Below are 19,397 nucleotides of genomic sequence, written 5' to 3' on the forward strand. Positions count from 1 at the left end.
GGCATCTTGTCTAACTCTACCAGCACTTTTCTCCCCGTACAACCAATGCTTCAAGGACCCAGGATGAACATATTGCAGGAAGGGTGACAGAATTTAGTGCTGCCCACCAGTTTGAGTAAAAAGATGATATTTCAGTAAGGTGCCACTCTGTTGATTATGCATTACCAAAATCATTTCAAATTGGTCTGTGGACTTAATGATTGCAGTTAAGCAATTTCAATATAATGATACTTTCTCCACCACTTCCTTAATTTACCCAGTGGGCTTTGTCTTAAGGCAGAGTGCTTTACAGTTTGTAATATTGCTGCTTCCACTGACATTTTAAAAACCAAGGTAACAGAAACTGAAGAGGTTCATACCACGTTCAAATTTCAGCCTCTTGAATAGCTGAAACTGGTCAACTGGTACCAAACAGGCAATCTGAAATGAGAAACAAGGAAAAAGCATTAGAAACAATTAGAGACTTGAGAAAAAATAAACACCCTGTTCTACTTCTCTGCTCTTTTGAGCCAGCTCTCAAATTCACCTTCTTTTCCTTCTTGCTTTTTACCACCAGACTCATCCATACCTAGATTTCCATCTCCAAGGCGTAAAGGAGTTCTTGATCTCCCCTACTTCAGCCACATAGCCCAGTAGTTCACCCAGGTCCTTCTAACCATGCACAGGAAAGCCTTCTTTGTGGATAGATTCTACATTTACTATAAAGTTTTATTTCATGTTTGTTTAATGTATCTAAAGGTGACAATTAGCCAGCCTTGGAAATCGAAAACCATTGTTCATGGACAAGAACACAAGCCAAATGAATGGCTGCTCATGCACGTCTCCCAGTCTTTATGGCAGGGGTCAGACCAGTCTCAGCCCTACTCAGGAGTCCATCCCAAACACACCCTCCCCTGCCCTGCCTCGCACACTGGGTTCAACAGAGGATAGGGAGCTTTAGAAGAAGCAAACTGCCCACACAGCAGGTGGCAAAGCGCTAAAAGAATGTGAGCACATCAAGACATCTCCTCTTTCAGGCTAAGAAATTAATCAGTTATCCAGTGAAGCAAGAAATGCTACATGACAAGTTTTACAACAATCTTTATTTAAAACTAAGTTAAAGCTACAATAAAAACCTATGAAGAAAATGAGAGGCTAGGACTCTCTTCTCCTGAAAAGATCTTGATGTGAGACTTATCAGACCGGCAGGAGTTGAAATAAGTTTTCTTGTTTTTCTATACTTTGTAAGCAACATAAAGTTCTCTTGTCAGAGCATCAGAACACTGACAGTTCTCAATAGGAACAGCAGATGCCACCTGAAATAAGAACACCCATAGCAAAAAGCAAAACTTTGAAGGCTCACTACCACAAAAGGCTCCAGTTGAACCCTTGCCAAGTGTCCCAAAGGACTGCCCAGTATGGTACAATAACGAGAGGTGCTATTACTATGCAAGTCAAAAGAGCAACGGAAGGAAAATGAAAGCACTGCAATTGAGTTCAGTTTACATAGGGGCAGACTGTTCCTTGTAACTTGGGCAGTGCAGTAAGCAAGGGCCAAGGCAGAACAACTTCCCTGCTTTTGAACACTGGTTACCACAGTGGTAAACAGAATTCCCTGCTCCACCTATTCTCAGGCTTTCAAAGGATATGCAGGGAGGCAATAAAGAGAACTGAACAGATCTTACTTCCTTTCACACCCATATGAATCAAGCCTTAATACTGCCACAAGAGGAGAGTTCAGCAGGACAAGTGCTTCTCCCTTTTCCATGTTAGCAGATGCACAGCAAGGAAGGATCCTTACACCGGCAGCACCAAGAAACACTTGCAAAGGGCTGCATTGCCCATCTCTGCTGAAGTTCCACTCACAGAGGCAGCACTTGGTTTTGCTAAGAGTTCAAAACGGTTTTAAGCTGGGCTGTGGTTTGCAGGGAGATTGTATGGAGGTTCAATCTCATTGCTAGAAATTCTGCTCACTCCTTTCTTAATCAGCTACCATATTCAATGGTTTAATCATGAAATATTAACTTAATTTCTCCATCAAGGAGCTCATTTAATGATACATACACACAAAATGACTCTCACACTTACTCCTCTTGGATTGATGTAAGTAGATAACACATACCACAATTTTAATTTTGACCCTGAAAAAGATAGGTCAACATTTTCTCACCTTCCTCCTCATTTCACCATTTCAATCACCTCTCGCAGAATGCAAACCAATTTTCAAATTAAAAATAAAACCAGTATTTTAAACTGACGCTCGATGGCATTTTTGCTCAGCTGTGTATGGAATACAACAGAAAAGAACTCTAAGATTTGGGACACCATCCCATTTCTGTACCTCTTTGCAAAGTGCTGACAACCCTCTGCCAGGTTAGCACTGGTGTAGATCAGGTAGTCTCGCAGATGGCGGGACAAGAAATAGAAACTGTACTAACTGCAAAGGTACTGTTCTCCTCACTGAACTCATGAGGCAACACGAAAGCCCAACTGCCTGCTGCACAAGAATAATTCAATTAGATTACACATACATGGATCACTGGCAGCAGCCCTACGAGCTGCAAAACATGGCATCAGAAACAGCAAAGCACAATACACTAGAAATTATCCCAGTGAGTACTACACTGGAAGCTGTCAAATGCACTCAAGACCTGATTCATAGTACCGATTCACAGCCTACACTGGTGATTGCATTTGCACCAAGTAAAACCATTTCAAAACATGATAAATTACCCTTTATTTAGATTAGGGATATTAACGGTTCCAATTAAATCAACTGAGTGAATTCCCAAGAGAGACAGAAGTATTCCAGATGGAAGAATTGTGCACAGTTGAAGAGGACTGCATCAGTATCAGATGCTCCTTCTACCTTCTACTTCTGGGAACAAATCCAAAGCAGTTTCGTTTATTGTACTTTTTAGAGTGCAAAAGGACAAACATCTTGTCCAACAAGATTGCTTTTAAACGATCTTTTTTTGGGTGTAACCAGCTATTTGAAAGAATCTGTAGCCAAAACCATTGCCTTCCCACCATCAACACCCATTTCTTTCTACTTTAAAGCAAGCTATACAAGCAGCTGCTACCATCACATAACAGGCCAAGATACGATCTAAGATTATATTTGATTTCAAGCACTCCCATGGAACAGTTCCTTCTATTTGAATGCACCGTTTGTCAGAACAAAAAACTGGCAGGGAACACACCAGTCTCAGCTAGATTTTGTTATGATAAACACAGAACAAATCAGGGGGTTCAGAAAACATATTTTTTAAGTATCTAAAGGTACAACTTTCTAGTTCAAACGACTTAAGTTTTTTAAGAAGAAAAAAACCTGACATGTTTTCTTCTGAGGTCCAGAGACAAAATGCTCTTGTTCACCAAAAGCTGAGCCTTAACTCCCAGCATCTCTCATATTCTGTGAATGAGAACTTTACTCCCTAAACACCACTGAAGTATTTAGCTGTTTTACAAAGTCACATTCTAATTATTCAGACTTGCTCATTTCTTCATGACAAGTACGGGAAGAAATTGTATGACACATTTAAAACGTTAACCAGAGTTTTTGCCCTCATCTTTCAAAAGCAACACAACAAGCACATGTGTCAGAATCAAGTTCAGAGCAGTCAAAAGGCTCAAATAATTTAGTACTGAACAACAGAAATAGATGAATTTTGCTCAGAAGACAAAACGTTCTTAACTCACCGTGAAGGCATTTAAGTAGGTAGATAGAAAGCACTAAAGAAACGCTACACACCTTGAATAAAGACCTTGACAGAAAGTAGTAAATAATCTTCCATAACTATTACATATTATAAATTGCTTATAAGCTTCATTATAAATTGTTCAGCTTCCTTACTGAAGAAAACTCAACCCATTGATGTCAATGGAAAGGCTTTTCCTCACTTAAAATTATGCCTAAGTTCACCTTATCTCCCTTATGCAGGATAGGGCAAAAGGCATTTGAAAAACAAACAAGACAACTGTGTTGACTAACATAATTAGACACAGTTTAGCCCAAAGTATGGAACCAATTTAGCAGCATGTCCATTAAACGATAATCTGTTTGTTTTTTTTTCCTTATACTGTAGCAGCACCTGCTCAACATCAGCCAGAACAGAGTCTGGAATGGACATGATCTGAAAAATACATTTTTCACAATCCTAACACAGGAGAAAAAAAAGACCCATTTACTTACTTACTTATTTATTTTCCCAGTACAGGCAACAGCTAGAACACTTTCAGAAGAAGCTATAATGCCTACTTGCATACACAAACATTTACCAAAAGAGAAACTTTGAAATGCACAAATGTAAGTAGCTTGAAAGTATACGCTACTGGACAGGTGAGAAAGTGGTTGCCAGGGTTATGTCTTTTCTCATGGCACTGTCCTGCTGAGGAACTTTCACCTGCCAGAGGCCAAACACCCAGACCTTCTGGAGACAAGAAGGCTGACACCTTCACGCCTGAAGTTTCAGAGTGTGACTGTATTCTGCGCTTCTGTGCCAAACAATGGCCACATTTAAAGACATTCTGCACCATCTGAATAAGGATTTTTTTTTTTTAAATAACAGCTTTTGAAGGCCACGTTTCCACATGGAACAGCCTTTACAGAAAAGAACACAGAATGCTCATACGTAATTTGCAGCCTAATCGTGCAGATTATTCATAGAGATAATCTATTATTTCAGCTGTTCTTGCTTTATTGGTTTTCTTCTAAGGTTTCCTTTATGAAAGTATTTAGTAAAATATGTAGGTCATTCCAAAAGTAATGCCTTTTATTTATTTCCATGGAAACTCCAACAGCTACAAAGAGCACAATAACACTGTTTGATAGAGCAAATTCTCAGCTACAAAACACTCTTTTTCAACGCAGCCACCACTGTTAGCTATGTGTTTTCACCAGTGATGAACAAGATTACCACCGCCTCACTGTGCTTGAATCCACTGTTCGGTCTCCAGAAACATTCAGCAAACATCAATAAATGTTAATAGGTGCCATTTTTTCAACATGGAGGAAATGGCACACCTTTGCTTCGGATGCACTTCCATGTCAGATGTCACTTTGCCAGACTGCCCCTCTGCAGTTATCTCACATACGATAACAAAATGCATCAGAATATTTGTGGGAAGGTTCAACCTCTACTGCCATACCACCAACATTCACCTCTGATGTCGTGGGCCAACATAATGAAACAGGAAGCATTACTTTTGGAGCAGTCCTCATACATGAGCAGTTTGCTTTAACCAGATTGGGGACTTGTTTGCTTTTCAAGCAGATGGTTTGTGTTTCAAGAGCGCTGGCAAGAGGGAGTGTTAGAATATCAATTCGTCCACCAGACACTAACACATAGTTTAGGTACTTCGGTCATTCTGCCTTAGTCCCAAAAAGCACTCAAGGATTAAGCTAATGGTCCATTAATACATACCCTGGAGTGCCCTTCTGCTTATTAATGGGAAATATGTTCTTATAATTCCTATAGCATCATAACCCTAGTTTAACAGTGCAGAATTCTTCCCAGCATTTGTTCGTTTTCTTTAAAAACAGCATTTTCAATAAACACTGGTTGCCTTCAGTCTGGTGCAACAGGTGGGAAAGACATTGCTATGTCCTCTCTGCATCTACAGAAAAGAAAAAAGAAAAAAAAAAAGAGGAAAAAAAAGAGGAATGGAAACAGCTGAGTTCTTTCCACAATAGCTGGGTTTGGCCAAAGGAAAATCTCATCCCATAGTTAATGGAATTGAGTTTGCTACTTAATATCGCATTCCCAGCAGAAAATAACCATGTCTCAAATATTTGTGAGAAACAGCTTAGCTACTATGATCTGATCTTGCAGCTTTTACTGCAGAGCACAAAAATTTTTGAAAGAAAAGACCCCAGGTCACATTTATCAAGGAACTGTGCTGTCACTGATTGCATTTGAACAGAATTATACATCTCTAGCACAGTTATGCCACCTGTATAAACAGAGCTTAAGGGAATGCAGAAGATAATAAACTGCCTTTCTTTAGCTCTGAGATGGATGCCTGATTCTCCTTGGTTTTGTTCCCGTGCACAATTGCAGAGAGAATGCACCAAACAAGCCAAAAGCCTTTAGTCCTTCTTTTCTGCTTGTATTCCTCTGCCCAGCAGGGGTTTACCTGGCTCACAGGGCAAGCAAGAATAGCTGCAGGGCAGCATCAGATTTACCCACAGTTTTATACTGCTTTCTAGATGAGCAGAATAGCTGGCATGTGTGCTTCCAGCCAGTCAGCAGCTTCTCCCCATGTTACGGGTTTGGCACCAAGCCCAATTCAGAAACTTTACACTAGCTCTAAGTCAGCCAGAAGGCTGTTTGAGGGCTGCTGCGAGTCCATTAGGAAGCCCTGTAGGGGCCATTTACAGCCCCTTGAATCCTTTTGCCCTAAGGAGCGCAAGGTCTAAAGCTACATTTTCCCTCCAGTTTTCTGCCTCCAACTTTCAAATTGAACCTTCATGTCACTCGGGGGATTGTGCACGTGCCAGATGTGCAAACAGCTGTGCCCAAATCTCATTTAGCTTCTGAGCTCTCAATTTCTCCCATCTCTGCCCTGGGAAATAAGACACTCTTCTCTTAAGACCTACTTCCACCCAGTGCTGTGCAGATACCTTTCCTTCAATACAGCTTTACCGTCCCATGTATTTATATTGGGCCACAAACTGGTTGTTGCAGCTCAATATAAACACAGAAGAAAACGTTCTGGCTTTGCGTATAATCAGTTTGTGTTCTTGCTCTTGGGTTTAAAGAGGTGCTGGAATTGTAGTGTCTGTAGTCATATCAAATCTGATTTAACTGACGACACTAATGGAGGCTCAGCAATTATAGGATAAAAGGTATTCTGGTTAAGTCACCTGCACGGATAATTCAGAGGTTGTCTGGATGCCAATTAAGCCTTTCCTCAAGGCACAGAGGGAAAAAGGAGCAAAACCCTTGAAAAACATCTGTTTGTTTCTAGTAGCTCTTGTCAGTCAGGCTTCTTGCCAAAAGCTCATTAAAGGTAATTAAAGGGAGGAAAAAGTACATGATCATATTTATTATGTAGATGAAGAAAAGAACTTTGGGGTTTTTACGCTTAAAAAAGGAGAAAGAAGTGTTAATACCTCGGCTTCTTGTAGGGTCCCATGGTTCACACAGAGCATGTCTGGACAAGTGATGGGAGAACCGCAACCTTCTTGAATGGCCAGCTGCATGTACTGTTTCAGGCACTAGAAATAATGAAAGAAAAAGAAGTTAGAAGCCCATATGTTGGTAGCATAGCAATGCTAGAACTTCCACACGACTACCATTTTCACTGCCTTAATTGGCTGTCCTGAAGCTTCAGCACACAGAAAACATCAATTATTATAAGTGTGAATGCTACAAGTCATTACATTGGAAAGAATGCAACACAGAGCAATTAATTACGTGTGACTTCATCTGCTGAGCATTGCGTTTATCCAAATCAGCAAGTCAGACCCTTCAGCGCTAACTCCTACACTCTGCTCAGTCGAGTTTGGTAGATTATGTAGAGGGATCCTTCATACTAATTAAACAGGCTTCATTCTTTTGTCTTTCCTCCCGCATTCTTAATTCAGACTCTCAGTCAGCAGTCTCCATTGTAGAGACCTCGTTTACAAGAAAGAGGCTGCTGTTCTCAGCTCCATAAAGGGGGAGGCTTAGGTTACAGGAGGTTATAATCTGCCCAACAAGATGTGCAGCTATCAGTACTCTCCTCCCTCTCAAGACTCCACTGAGATCAGGAAACTTCCATGACTTACTATGATCTATCATCAGCCTCTGGTCTATTCAGAAAGAGTTCTAAGTCTATTTTCAGCATGGACGCCTTCTTAGGAACGTTTCAAACTGTTTAATGACACAAAAATGGCAGGCTTCTCCACTCCAACGTCTGCTTCCCCACCTTTTATTTGGCACGCCAGTTTCAAATGCATGTAATTTGGACCTTAGGGCTCCACAACTCTTTTGTCTACTTAACATGTTAGACCACCTTCACTGAAGTCATGAAGCAGAATTGGGGCAATGAACTGACGCACGGTGCTCTAATTTTATCTCCAAAGTACACAGGCAAGTAAGTGAACTCGCTTCTAAATAAAACAAAACAACCACCTCCTTGAACAAAATCAAAGAGCACACAGTAAATTGAAAATCACTGCTAACAAAATAACAAAATGTGGATTTCTGGCATATTTTGGTATCAGCTTGCATGGTTTAGTGTAAATGAAAACCAACTTGATTTATGAGTGCAGGTCTAAGGAAGCTTTGTTCTCCACAGATCTATTATGTGCCCACATGGTAAACCTGTGCTCATCAGTTCTGCTGGCTTCTTCCCTCTGTTGCCTTGCTCTTTTTCTCCCTCCCTGCTCCTGTCCACTGAGGCCAGCTGCAGCACTGAATGCCTCTGACCTAATGGGTCATTAGGACTTCTAATCTGGGCTTTCCTGGTTAAATATCTGACCATTTTTAGGAAATACATCAAAGTGTAAGGTTCTTGAGATCTGCCAAGCTTAGGAACAGGGCTCTTTAGGTACCTGGGCTCTTCATGTCTCGCTCCCTCTCCTCATAAGAGACGATCACCTCTGCATCAAGTCCTATGGCAACATTTGGGGAAGGGGAAAAGTTCCGCTCCTGACGAAGTGTTTAGTCTGCCTTAGTTCCTTAACAAGCACGAGAGAGCAGCCTTTTACTTTCACTGAGATCCTGCCTTCTGTCTCCTCTGCGGTGCTGCCTGATATTGAGTAATTTGTTTTGACAGCGTGGTGCAGTGGATTTGTATTTCGGGGGCAGCTCAGGTCAGCTGGGTACAGAGCAGGGACAAAGGCTGAGAAGTTCCTGCAGGCCTAGCAGCAGCCCACGGGCTTGTTCTTAATTTAGACTTCCAGGACAGAAGCTCAGCGTGCTGACATTTAACCTCCCCTGCCAGCATGGGCAGGAAGTGCTTAGGGAGCTTCCAACAACAGCACGGGGTTTGTATTCAGCTTCTACATCCTCTATCTGAGCCACTAGGGACACCAAGCCAGGAGAACAGAGGTTTCTAGGGACTTTAACACATGGGGATTCTCCTTCTCTCACTCACCACTTGACTGTAGGTGAGGATAGCAAGTTAAGCCTTCTTGCAATACTTCTAGAGGGTGCTGTGCTTATAGAGGGTGATTTGGATGGATTTCATAAGAGATCTGTGCAGTGCCGCGGAACTTCACCAAAAACCTCCATTTTAAATAGTTTTATAGCTGTTATATCTTCTGCCTTGATTTTCTGAGCTTGGAGAATGTATTCTGGAAGCAATTCAAAAAGGTGATGGAAGTACTTATAGGAAGCTTTTAACACTTAGCATTGAAGGATTAAGCTTTCTACCTAAATCTGTACACGAACATTTGAACTTCTTGTTCCCTCTGTCACAAGTTAGCAGAAAAGAAAAAAAAAATAGAAAAGATACTGGAAAATAACTAGAAATTTAAAGTACATCTCCACATTAACAGCAAGACTGCTTTTTAGAGAGGTTTCACTTTATTTACAGTCCAGCTGCTAATTTAGCTACTTAGTTGAAAAATGGCAAAGTATCTGAACCGACCTACAAACTGTATATGTGACCAAAAGAGGATTCACAGTTTATACAATGAACCGGGATACATTTTCTCAGCAGTATGTTCTCCTACACTATGAAGAATTCATTACATTGATGCAAAAATGATAAGACTATTTTTTCATGCTTTTTGTCTAAAAAACTGAACAGATTACATATGCTATTTAGTCGCTCTACAAAATGCAGGTAGGATGAAGGTACTCTGTGATACCAGAGTTCCTTGAAAGGATCTTCATCTTGACGCCCAAGAAATCACCTCAAGGACTCCAAGGCCTTGACACCCTTGGGTTTACACCCTCACCAACTTACCACTGTGTAGTGATGTACAAGCATAGAGAGCAGTCAGTGGCTGGAGAAGCTGCACCACAGGACCTGTGGCTTTTGGTGAGAATTTCTGACATGAAGAGCTGTGCTTTTCATGGCCCAATCAAGTCACCTTCCCACTAGCAAGTGAGGTTTCCACAAATGCCTCACGTAGTCAAGGCAGAATGGTCAAGGCAGCAGGATTAAAAACCCACTGAGGTCTTGCAGAACAGGTTTACAGCCTACTGTGTACAGATGAAATCTGAGGTCTGGCTCCATTGCATTTGTTCCATCAAAAAATTGGTAGACAGCAATCAAAGGCATTTTAACTCCCGTACTTCCAACTGTACCCTGATCGGTTTAAGCTCATCTTCACTGAGCTTTTGCCCACCAAGCACTTATGTCACATACAATATATTTGAGTTCTGGGACACTATATAAAATCCTGATGCAATCAAGGAAGAGCGATTGATTCAAATGTAACAATACCACTCCACTAGTAAAAATTGGTACACTTAAACAGAAGGTTTCGGTGCTGATCCAACTTCACCAGTCAAGTTTTGCTCCTGCTGGACTACTGTCAACTTCAGTGGAAATAGTTCTACAAATCATTTTTTTTTTTTCTGCCCAATACTCATAATACATAATGTTACCTTTTTCAAAGAATTTGCTCTCTAAGCATTTGGAGGCAAAAAATTGTTTTTCACATTAAGATGTTTTTGTTTCTCAGGCTATCACCTTCTGTCATTTAATAAAATAAAGTCAGTGTCTATTTACCTGCTTCAAAAAAGTGATTCTCATGAGTATATCTAGTAGGTTAAGGCCTGTAAAGTACTTAGATCAAATTATAGTACATGCAACATATATGCATTTATTTTTACAACAGTTCTGCATTTTAACTTAAGAATGGGTTGAAAGTGTAATTTCAGTATTACATTTCTAGGTAATGATGTGGCAAAGGCATTATATCCTTCTCACTGCAAAATGTTATGTTTCTATTCAAAGCCATTTTCTCATAATCTCTCTACCAGAGACAAAAGACAGATCTCAGTCATTCCTACATACTACTTTTTCAAGTACCCTGACATGTTCTATTACCTTGCCATCTGCACACAGCACTTCAGCTGCCTAAATGCAGGCAGCATCATTGGTTTGGATGTTAAAGCACAGAAGGAAACTGTGTATGTGATATGGCAAAACTGAACAGGTAGCATTATGAAAGTCGGACGGATGGCCAAGAAGAAAAACTGAATCAGAAGATCACATTAAGTTGGAGGGGATCTTTATAAGTCTAGTCCAACTCCTCTGCAATGAACAGGAACATCCACAGCCAGATTAGGTTGCTCAGAGCCTGGTCCAGCCTAACCTTGAATATCTCCAAGGACAGGCAATCCACCATATCTTTGGGCAACCTGTTCCAGTGCCTCACCACCCTTACTGTAAAAAACTTATTCCTTATATCAAATCTAAATCTTCCCTCCTCTAGTTTAAAATTAGTTCCCCTTGTCTTATAATCATAGACCCTGCTAAAGAATATATCCCCTTCTTTCTTATACTTCCCCTTTAGATACTGAAAGGCCGCTCTCAGGTCTTTCCAGAGCCTTCTCTTCTCCAGGCTGAACAGCCCCAGCTCTCTCAGCCTGTTCTCACAGGGAAAGTGTTCCATGCCTTGGATCATTTTTGCTGCTCTTCTTTGGACGCACTCCAACAGGTCTATGTCTCTCCTGTAATGAGTAGTCCACATCCAGACACAGTACTCCAGGGTGAGGCCTCCCCAGCACACAGCAGAGGGGCAGGATCACCTCCCTCGACCTGCTGGTCATGCATCTTTTGGTACAGCCCAGGGTACGGTTGGCCTTCTGGGCTGCAAGGGCACATTGTTGGCTCATGTCCAGCTTGCCATCCACAAGAATCTCCAAGTCCTTTTCAGCAGAGCTGTGCTCAATCACTTCATCCCCTGGCTTGTACTGTTAGTGTGGCCTGCCATGACCCAGGTGCAAGACCCTGCACTTGGTTTTGTTAAATCTCATGAGGTTCTCCTTGGCCTACTGCTTGAGCTTGTCTAGGTCTCTCTGGATGGCATCCCATCCCTTAGGTGTACTGACTACACCCCACAGCTTGTTGTCATCGGCAAACTTGCTGAGGGTACACTCAATCCCCCTGCTGATGTCACTGACAAAGATATTAAAGGGCACTGGTCCCAGTACAGACCGCTGAAGGACACCACTCAGCACTAGCTCCATCTGGACATTGAACCACTGACCACTGCTGTCTGGGTATGATCTTGCAACAAGTTCCTCCTCCAGTGAACAGTCCACTGGCCTATTTCCCTGCCAAGTGTTGCAGATACTGCTGCTGATCACCATGCAGCAGTTGATACAGAATAAGGAAGGGTGTTTTTCTTTAATTAAACATCACAATAACAGTGGAAAAGAGAGGAAGGGGGAAGCAGGTCTAGAGTATTTCGTAACCCCTCCTAGAGTATGAGCTATGTTAAACACGAACATGAAAAAAATTACTTAAAATGTTCTACAAAAAGAAGAAAGTCTTTCCTACTAATGAATAACTGAAAGACAATTTCAATTTCAGAAAATTTAAGAAAACCTCAGGTTCCCATCCACAAGACTGATCTAATACGTTAAATCTCCTTCCTAGATTTAAGTCCCCAAAACTGTATTGAGTTTGGGTTTTTTAGCCTTGGTCTTTTTTTACACTCAAAATTAGAAGGGTGAAGTAAAAAGACTGTATATGGAAAGAAGACATAACTCTTTGATTGGCATTCCAGAGGCCATGAGTGTCTTTATCTTATGATAACAGCCACTTCAGTTCTATGCAGCATTCATGCACTTTCTATTTAACAAGACATAGCTCTCATTTCTTTCTTATTTACAAATGCTACCTGTTTTTCAGTGCATACGCATGACAACGTTATAGTCATGTAGCTTATATGTATTATTGACTTGACAGAACTCTAACAAATTAACAGTACATTCATAATTGTCATGACAAGCACCTCTGCACATTCAATCTGTAAGACGGACCACCCATTTCCAACGTGTAGTAATCAAACTCCTGGAATCTGTCAAGCACTTCTAAACAGGTCTTAAAACCAGATAAATTTATCCTGTTGTCAATTAGCTTGGATGCATCTGCACTTTGCTTGGGGGAAAAAAAAAAAATACAGGGCTTTTCCAATCAACAAGAGTTTGTTAAAAGTACAATAAAAATACACCAATAAAACAAGTTATTTTATTGCTCAATCTGTATTTCAGCTAAGGACCAGATGCAGCAATAAATGAAGTTACCTTTAAATGGATATAATCAAATGGATAAATCAGGTCACAAAAAAGCTTTACTGACAAAGATGCTTAAAAGAAAGTGAACAAAAAAAATCCCTTTCAGCCCCTAATGGCGTATTATCTTGTAGCTAAGTGGAAGCAGAGGAAAAATATGATTTGACAAGCATCTTATTTTGTCATAACTAAGTGAAAATATCAATAAAGAAAGATGACGATGGACCAGAACATAATTGTCTCCTGCTGCTCCACAAACCTGGTTCTTAAGGGGCTCTTCCAAGTCTGTCTGAGGGATCTGCTGTAGTCTACTGCCAGTGGTGGTAGATTCTGCTCAGATACACATTCTAAAACAAATCTACACATAGCCTTCCACAACATGGAAGCAATTCATTAAAATCAGGATAGCTACCAAGTACTCTTTGCCACAAAGCAGCACTACAAAACAAAAAATGACCAGAGAACAGGACTAGAAAAACTCGCTACTGTAAGCCTCAACCAGCTGTGAACACTGTTGGCAAACAAATCTGTGTCAAACCAAACACAGTCTTACCAACAGCTTCAAAACAGATGTGATCATGAGGCTTATGTCACAGGCTGGCTCAGACACTCCACTATTCTAAGGCAATGACAGCTTACTTCACATCTGTTTCTTCCTTTGTGAAACAGAGATAACCAACTTTGCTGACACAGTGCTGTGATGAAACACTGTGGTTCTCTCTTCTTCATCTGTTCTCCCCAGTCTCCTCTTGGCCACTATCATGGTGCCACCATTCCTGCTGACTTCAGGAACATGTGGCCCACCTTCCTGAACGGTAGCATCCACCAAAAGGCAGTGGGTACATTTGTGCCTTTCTGATTCTCTATCCAGAAATACATGCAAGAAGTTGTTAACCCATCTTAACTATGAAAAAATGCTCAGTGTTCAGTGCCAATATTAGCAGGCGTGGGAATTTTCTTTTTTATAACTTAAAAAAAAAAAAAAAAAGGTATTCTGAAACATTTCAAATGTCAAGCTGGGAAAAAAAAAATGAAATGTCAAAATTTGGCAGCTTTTACCTATGAGTGGAAACAGAAAACAATCTGAGGTGAGTTTTATATAAAGTAAGTGGGGCATTGCAGCACAAGGGCTATTTAGGAACAGGAGAACACAGTGCAGCCATGAGCACATGCAGATGTCTCCTAGGATGAGGAAAAGAAGTGAAAGAAGAGGGAATCAAGAAGTCCCCTCTTGAAAGTTAGCACAGAGAAAGATAAGAAACATTACAACCCAATGTTTGCTAGGTTAAGGCGATTCACATTTTCCCTTACTCATAAATTTTACTATGTAGTCCTTCACTGGAGTATTTGAGTATAATGCATAATTTAGCAGATATCCCATTCTCTTTGTCATCTGCTTTTCCCTTGACTTCGGTCAAATCAATCTCCTCTGCTCCAAAGCTTTTCTTCCTGCGTTTTTTGTTGTTCATGCTGATCCTTCACATCAGCTTGTCTACAGCTCACCAGTCCTTCCCTGGAAAAGCAGTCTAAGGCTCGCAGTAGTAAGGACAAAAGGTCAGTATTAGCCCACCTGAAGAAGAAGAAGGCAGGGCAGCACACAGCTGCTCCTAGAAGGCACAAGAAAAGAGTGTCCTGCTGTTGAAGTACAATGGTGAAAATTCTCTTTCTGAAGGGTTTCCCCTTCCCCCCCCCCTAGAAAATGTAGCCAGCAGCAGCATGCCAGCTCCTCTCTCAGAGACTGCAGAATCCCATGGCCTTGACTCACCAGGCAGGCAGGCAGCTGCCCAGGGCACCAGGCTATCAATAGCAGTACAGGAGCCTTTTTTACCTCTGCTGAACCCTGGCCTTGCTGTCACACAGCAGAAAATTGGGTTCTCCCAAACACTGCCGGATCACCTGCTTTGTGGAATATTCAAGATAGAAGTTACCCGTGCTTCTATTCAACATTGCATGTTGACTTTTCCTTTTAAGGTTGGAGGAAGTTTAATCCTGGATTAGACTGGATTGTGTGCACCAAAACAACAAACAGGTGATCACCATGGCATTTGTTTTGCATATTTTGTAATTCGGTTACTTCACACACTTCTCGGAAATACAAGACCTAACAAAGAATTTGCTTGGATGAGAAAGAATGGTGAATCATGCTAGTCCTGAAGAACATGTACTGTCAACACCTAAGACTATCTTTTGCTTTCAGGGTTTGTTATACTTTGTTTTATGCATCTCAAAATCTGATCCAGTAAATAACACACAAGATGGATATAAGCTGCTGCTTCATGTAAATAGCAGTGAAGCTATAGTGTGCAATTGCTCACCTGGCTCATATAAGAAACCTGTAGTTTTCAGAAAGAGAGGGGAAAAAGGGGAAAGACAAAACCGAACAATCAAGGAGGAAAGAAGCTAACACATCAACAGGCCCCATCAAAACCACATTCTCCCTAACAACAATGCTGTTAAGAGCAACCAAACTGCGAGAGCACCTTTGACACTTGCCTAAGTATGGCAACATATAATTTTGTAAGTTAATCAGGATATAAAAAAATATTATTTTGCTTTGGATTCAGGCAGAAGTGCAGTAAAATACTGTATTTCATAACAGCCTGATGGCAAAGCCTGGCACAGCGAATAATCATTTTATGTACATATGTGAGCAGTGGGATCAAAGGAGCAAAGACCTGTGTAGCTGGTTGCTTCCAAGGAATAAAAGGCTGCAAGACAAGGCTGCAAGACAAGGCAAGCAGAAGGTGCTGCAGACAAGAAGGATAACCTGCAAACACACAACAAGGATGACTGATAAGATGAAACAAGATAAGTAGTACTGAGAACAGATGAGACATGCCCCCTTTTCTGAATGGGACATATAGTATAAAACTATGTGGCGTAAGCAATATATATATTATATATGTATATTCATTTACAGTAACGTGTGTTTGCAGCATGGCACTCCACAAAGGTTTAATGGGCATAGGAAACGACCTGAATAATATAAAGGACATCAAAAGTTTTGCAGAGAAAACATAACTTGTTGCTTCCCTGCTAAGCCCTCCACAGAGATCAGTCCTTCATTCAAAATTAATACAGCCCAAACACAGTGAATTTTTGTACATTATAGCTGTTTCCAAAACACGGGGTGTGTAAAGGTGTGCTTCATCTTGCATTTCAGTGGTGTCTCACACCAATTGCAACAATATTGCACATAAGAAAGACATGGAGCTGTTGGAGGCCCTCCAGAGGAAGGCCACGAAGATGGCTGAAGGGCTGGAGCACCCCTCCCAGGAAGAAAGGCTGAGGGAGCTAAACTTGTTCCGCGTGGAGAAGAGAAGGCTCTGTGGAGAACTCATTGCAGCCTTCCAATAATGAAGAGAGCTTATAAACAGGAGGGCGACCGACTTTTCACATGAGCAGATAGCGATAAGACAAAAGGGAATGGTTTTAAACTGAAAGGGTTGAGATTTAAGTTAGGTGTTAAGAAGAAACAAGTATAAACAAGAGGCAGGCCGACTTTTTACAAAGTCCGATGCTGACAGAACAAAGGGGAATGGTTTTAAGCCATAAAGAGGGAAGACTGAGATTATATGTCTGTAGGAGATTCTTTACTCAGAGAGTGGTGATGCACCAGCACAGACTGCCCAGAGAAGCTGTGGGTCTCCATCCAGGAGGCATTCAAGGCCAGGTTGGATAGGGCCCTGGCTAGCCTGAGCTGGTGCCTGATTTAGTGGGTGGCAACCCTGCACAGAGCAGAGGGGTTAGAACTGAATGAGCTTTAGGGTCCCTTCCAACCCAAGACATTCTATGAAATGATAAGAAATGCAAAGTTGATGTCTTCTCAGACCTGACTGGGCTACCAAATGAGATGGCAACTGTATCATACAAAGCCATCTGATTTCTCTTCTCTGAACAGGCAGAGTAAAAATGTTTATGACTAGGTGAAAAGCTCCTGCCTTAATTGCAACCTTCCTCTAAAATGCAAATATACACCTCCTTAAATAAAGCTTTCTTTGGCAGAACACAGCTTCTATATGATGTTTAATACAAGTGTAGCTAAGCTGAAAAAAATACTATACAAAGTCTACATGTATACAAAGTCTAATGAAAAGCAGACGTAATCTCTCTCCTGCAGATGCTTATATATTAACAATTTCCAATTACTCCCAAGATCAAAAGTGGTGTAGTGGAAAACAATCATAGACAGAGAACTACCAGCACACTTGGCAAAACAAACAACAAAAAACGGCCACACATACGTAATAGAACAAAAAGTTAACCAACCTGGTGGCTTCATTTTAGTAGAATTGAACATACGTGTCCATGTCAAGTACTCTTCTATCAAATTTCAAATTTAATACTGTTCATGGATCTACAAAATTAACCTTAGTGATACAAAGTAAGAATACGCTGTGCAAACACGAACTGCTGATAGCTCAAAAAATAATACAGACTTGATCCTACAGCTCAAGGGTAACATTCACACAGCCTTTAAGACAGACATTGCATTACGAAGGTATCTTGCCATGAATGGGAGGGAAGTTATGGCACTGCATACCAGAGCAGCCACTGCAGGCTGTGCCCAGTGCAATGCTTCACACAAGTCCTGGCACTGAGGCACTCTGTCGTGAGGTGCTGCTTCTGCCACTGCTCTTTGGAGGCTGCCTAAAGGTATCACTGCAACTCACACAGCCAGAAAGTGCTGAGATCAAGATGGAAAAGCATACAGCCAAGTTAAAAGCCTGCAGAGACCTCTTTGTTAAAGGTTCTAAGATCCATGTGTCTCTGTAGACACAGATTATCAACTAGATCTGTGCTATAGGTATCAAACAGCTTTCCTCTGTTACACATCTTGCTTCTAAATAAGCGCCTTATAACTTCCTTCCTCCTTGTAACCACTACAAAATCTTTCAGTGCTTTTTGAGGCCCTTGATCTCTGTAGGAACCTTTCTGAACCGAAGTTCAGTGTACCGACTTGCATTACATAGCATGGCATTTCTTTGTGGGCACGCAGGAATCTCTGGGAGCAAAGATATGTTGGTATTTGCTCGTATTTGTTTCCATCTCAGCACACATGGTGAGCTACAGGAAAGTCAGTAGGAACAGGCACAGAGCACTCTGCAGGCAGTGACACAGCCCAGTCCAATCTTCTGCACTGTCAGCTGCAGAAATAAGCAAAGAGCAGCAACTCATTGCAGAACAGTTGAGCACAAAGGAGCTGCTCCTTTTCTACCTGTCCCTGGTATCACAGCCAGATAAGGTGATCACAGGACAAGTGAGAAGTGACTGTGAAAGACAGAGGAGAACAGGCAACAACAGCCAAAGGGTAGACACAGAGCATAAGCACAACCAATGCATATTAAGCCAACTCATAAAAGCAGAGCTTGTCTAAAGGCTTCACGCAGCTGCATTCAAAACTCACCCAAGGCTGACTCTAGCTTTATACAAAGTCAGTACCGATGCAAAACAGCCACGATTGCACTCTGTAATGGTAGTACTAAAGCCAAACTCAGAGCCAACATACTTCATGCTATCATCCAGGTATGAGAGGTACCCATGCAAGGTGGCAGGTTCAGCATCAACAGAGGACAGGTAGGAACAGCAGTCCTACCCAGCTGTCACTGATCTCTCCCTTAAGAAGAGTGGAGAACTCAGCTCTGCCTGGTACAGTACTCGGCAGTCCTCCCTTTCCTAGGGCCAGGGATTACTCTGCTCAGCTAATACTCAGGTTAGAGTCATCTGCTATTAATGTTAGTAAATCAGCCAGTGAATTCTCAAAGAGAGAGACTGCTTTGTATCAACGCTTCCAAGTTTTAAATTTAAAGTTGTATCTTCCTTCATATCTACCTGTTAGGCATGTTCTCTTAAAACTCATGTTACAAACTAAAGAATAGAAATGTTTTGTGGAAGTCAACATGGAAAAGACACTACTTGAATTTCAGGTTGAAAACACAATTAAGCACTCTTATCCTGGTTTCTTGAAACATATGGATTTGAAGGCTGGACAAAGAATTGGTTGGATGGCTGTAGGCAGAAAGTTGCTCTCAACAGCTCTATGTCCAGGTGGAGGCTGGTAAGAGGATGGTGAGGCACTGGCACATGTTGCTCAGAGAAGCTGTGGATGCCCCATCCCTGGAGACATTCAAGGCCAGGTTGGATGGAGCCCTGGGCAGCCTGATCTGGTGGGTGGCAACCCTGTCCATGGCAGGGGGGTTGGAGCTAGATGATTTTTAAGGTCCCTTC

At 41.5% G+C, this 19,397-nt stretch overlaps 1 protein-coding gene across 5 annotated transcripts in view; it reads right to left on the minus strand.

Moving 5' to 3' along the window:
* RNF144B (ring finger protein 144B) overlaps window positions 1-19,397 on the minus strand; it is an 89,154-nt gene that overhangs the window by 18,614 nt on the left and 51,143 nt on the right. For all 5 annotated transcript variants that reach the window (XM_015275952.4, XM_046927488.1, XM_418918.8 and 2 more), the window contains 2 exons: window positions 7,097-7,201; window positions 360-420 (listed from right to left, as the gene is read on the minus strand). In XM_015275952.4, coding sequence (XP_015131438.1) covers window positions 360-420; window positions 7,097-7,201 — 166 coding nt within the window. The remainder of the gene's footprint in view (window positions 1-359; window positions 421-7,096; window positions 7,202-19,397) is intronic.

This window comes from Gallus gallus, chromosome 2 (assembly GCF_016699485.2).
Source record: "Gallus gallus isolate bGalGal1 chromosome 2, bGalGal1.mat.broiler.GRCg7b, whole genome shotgun sequence".
NCBI lineage: Eukaryota > Metazoa > Chordata > Aves > Galliformes > Phasianidae > Gallus > Gallus gallus.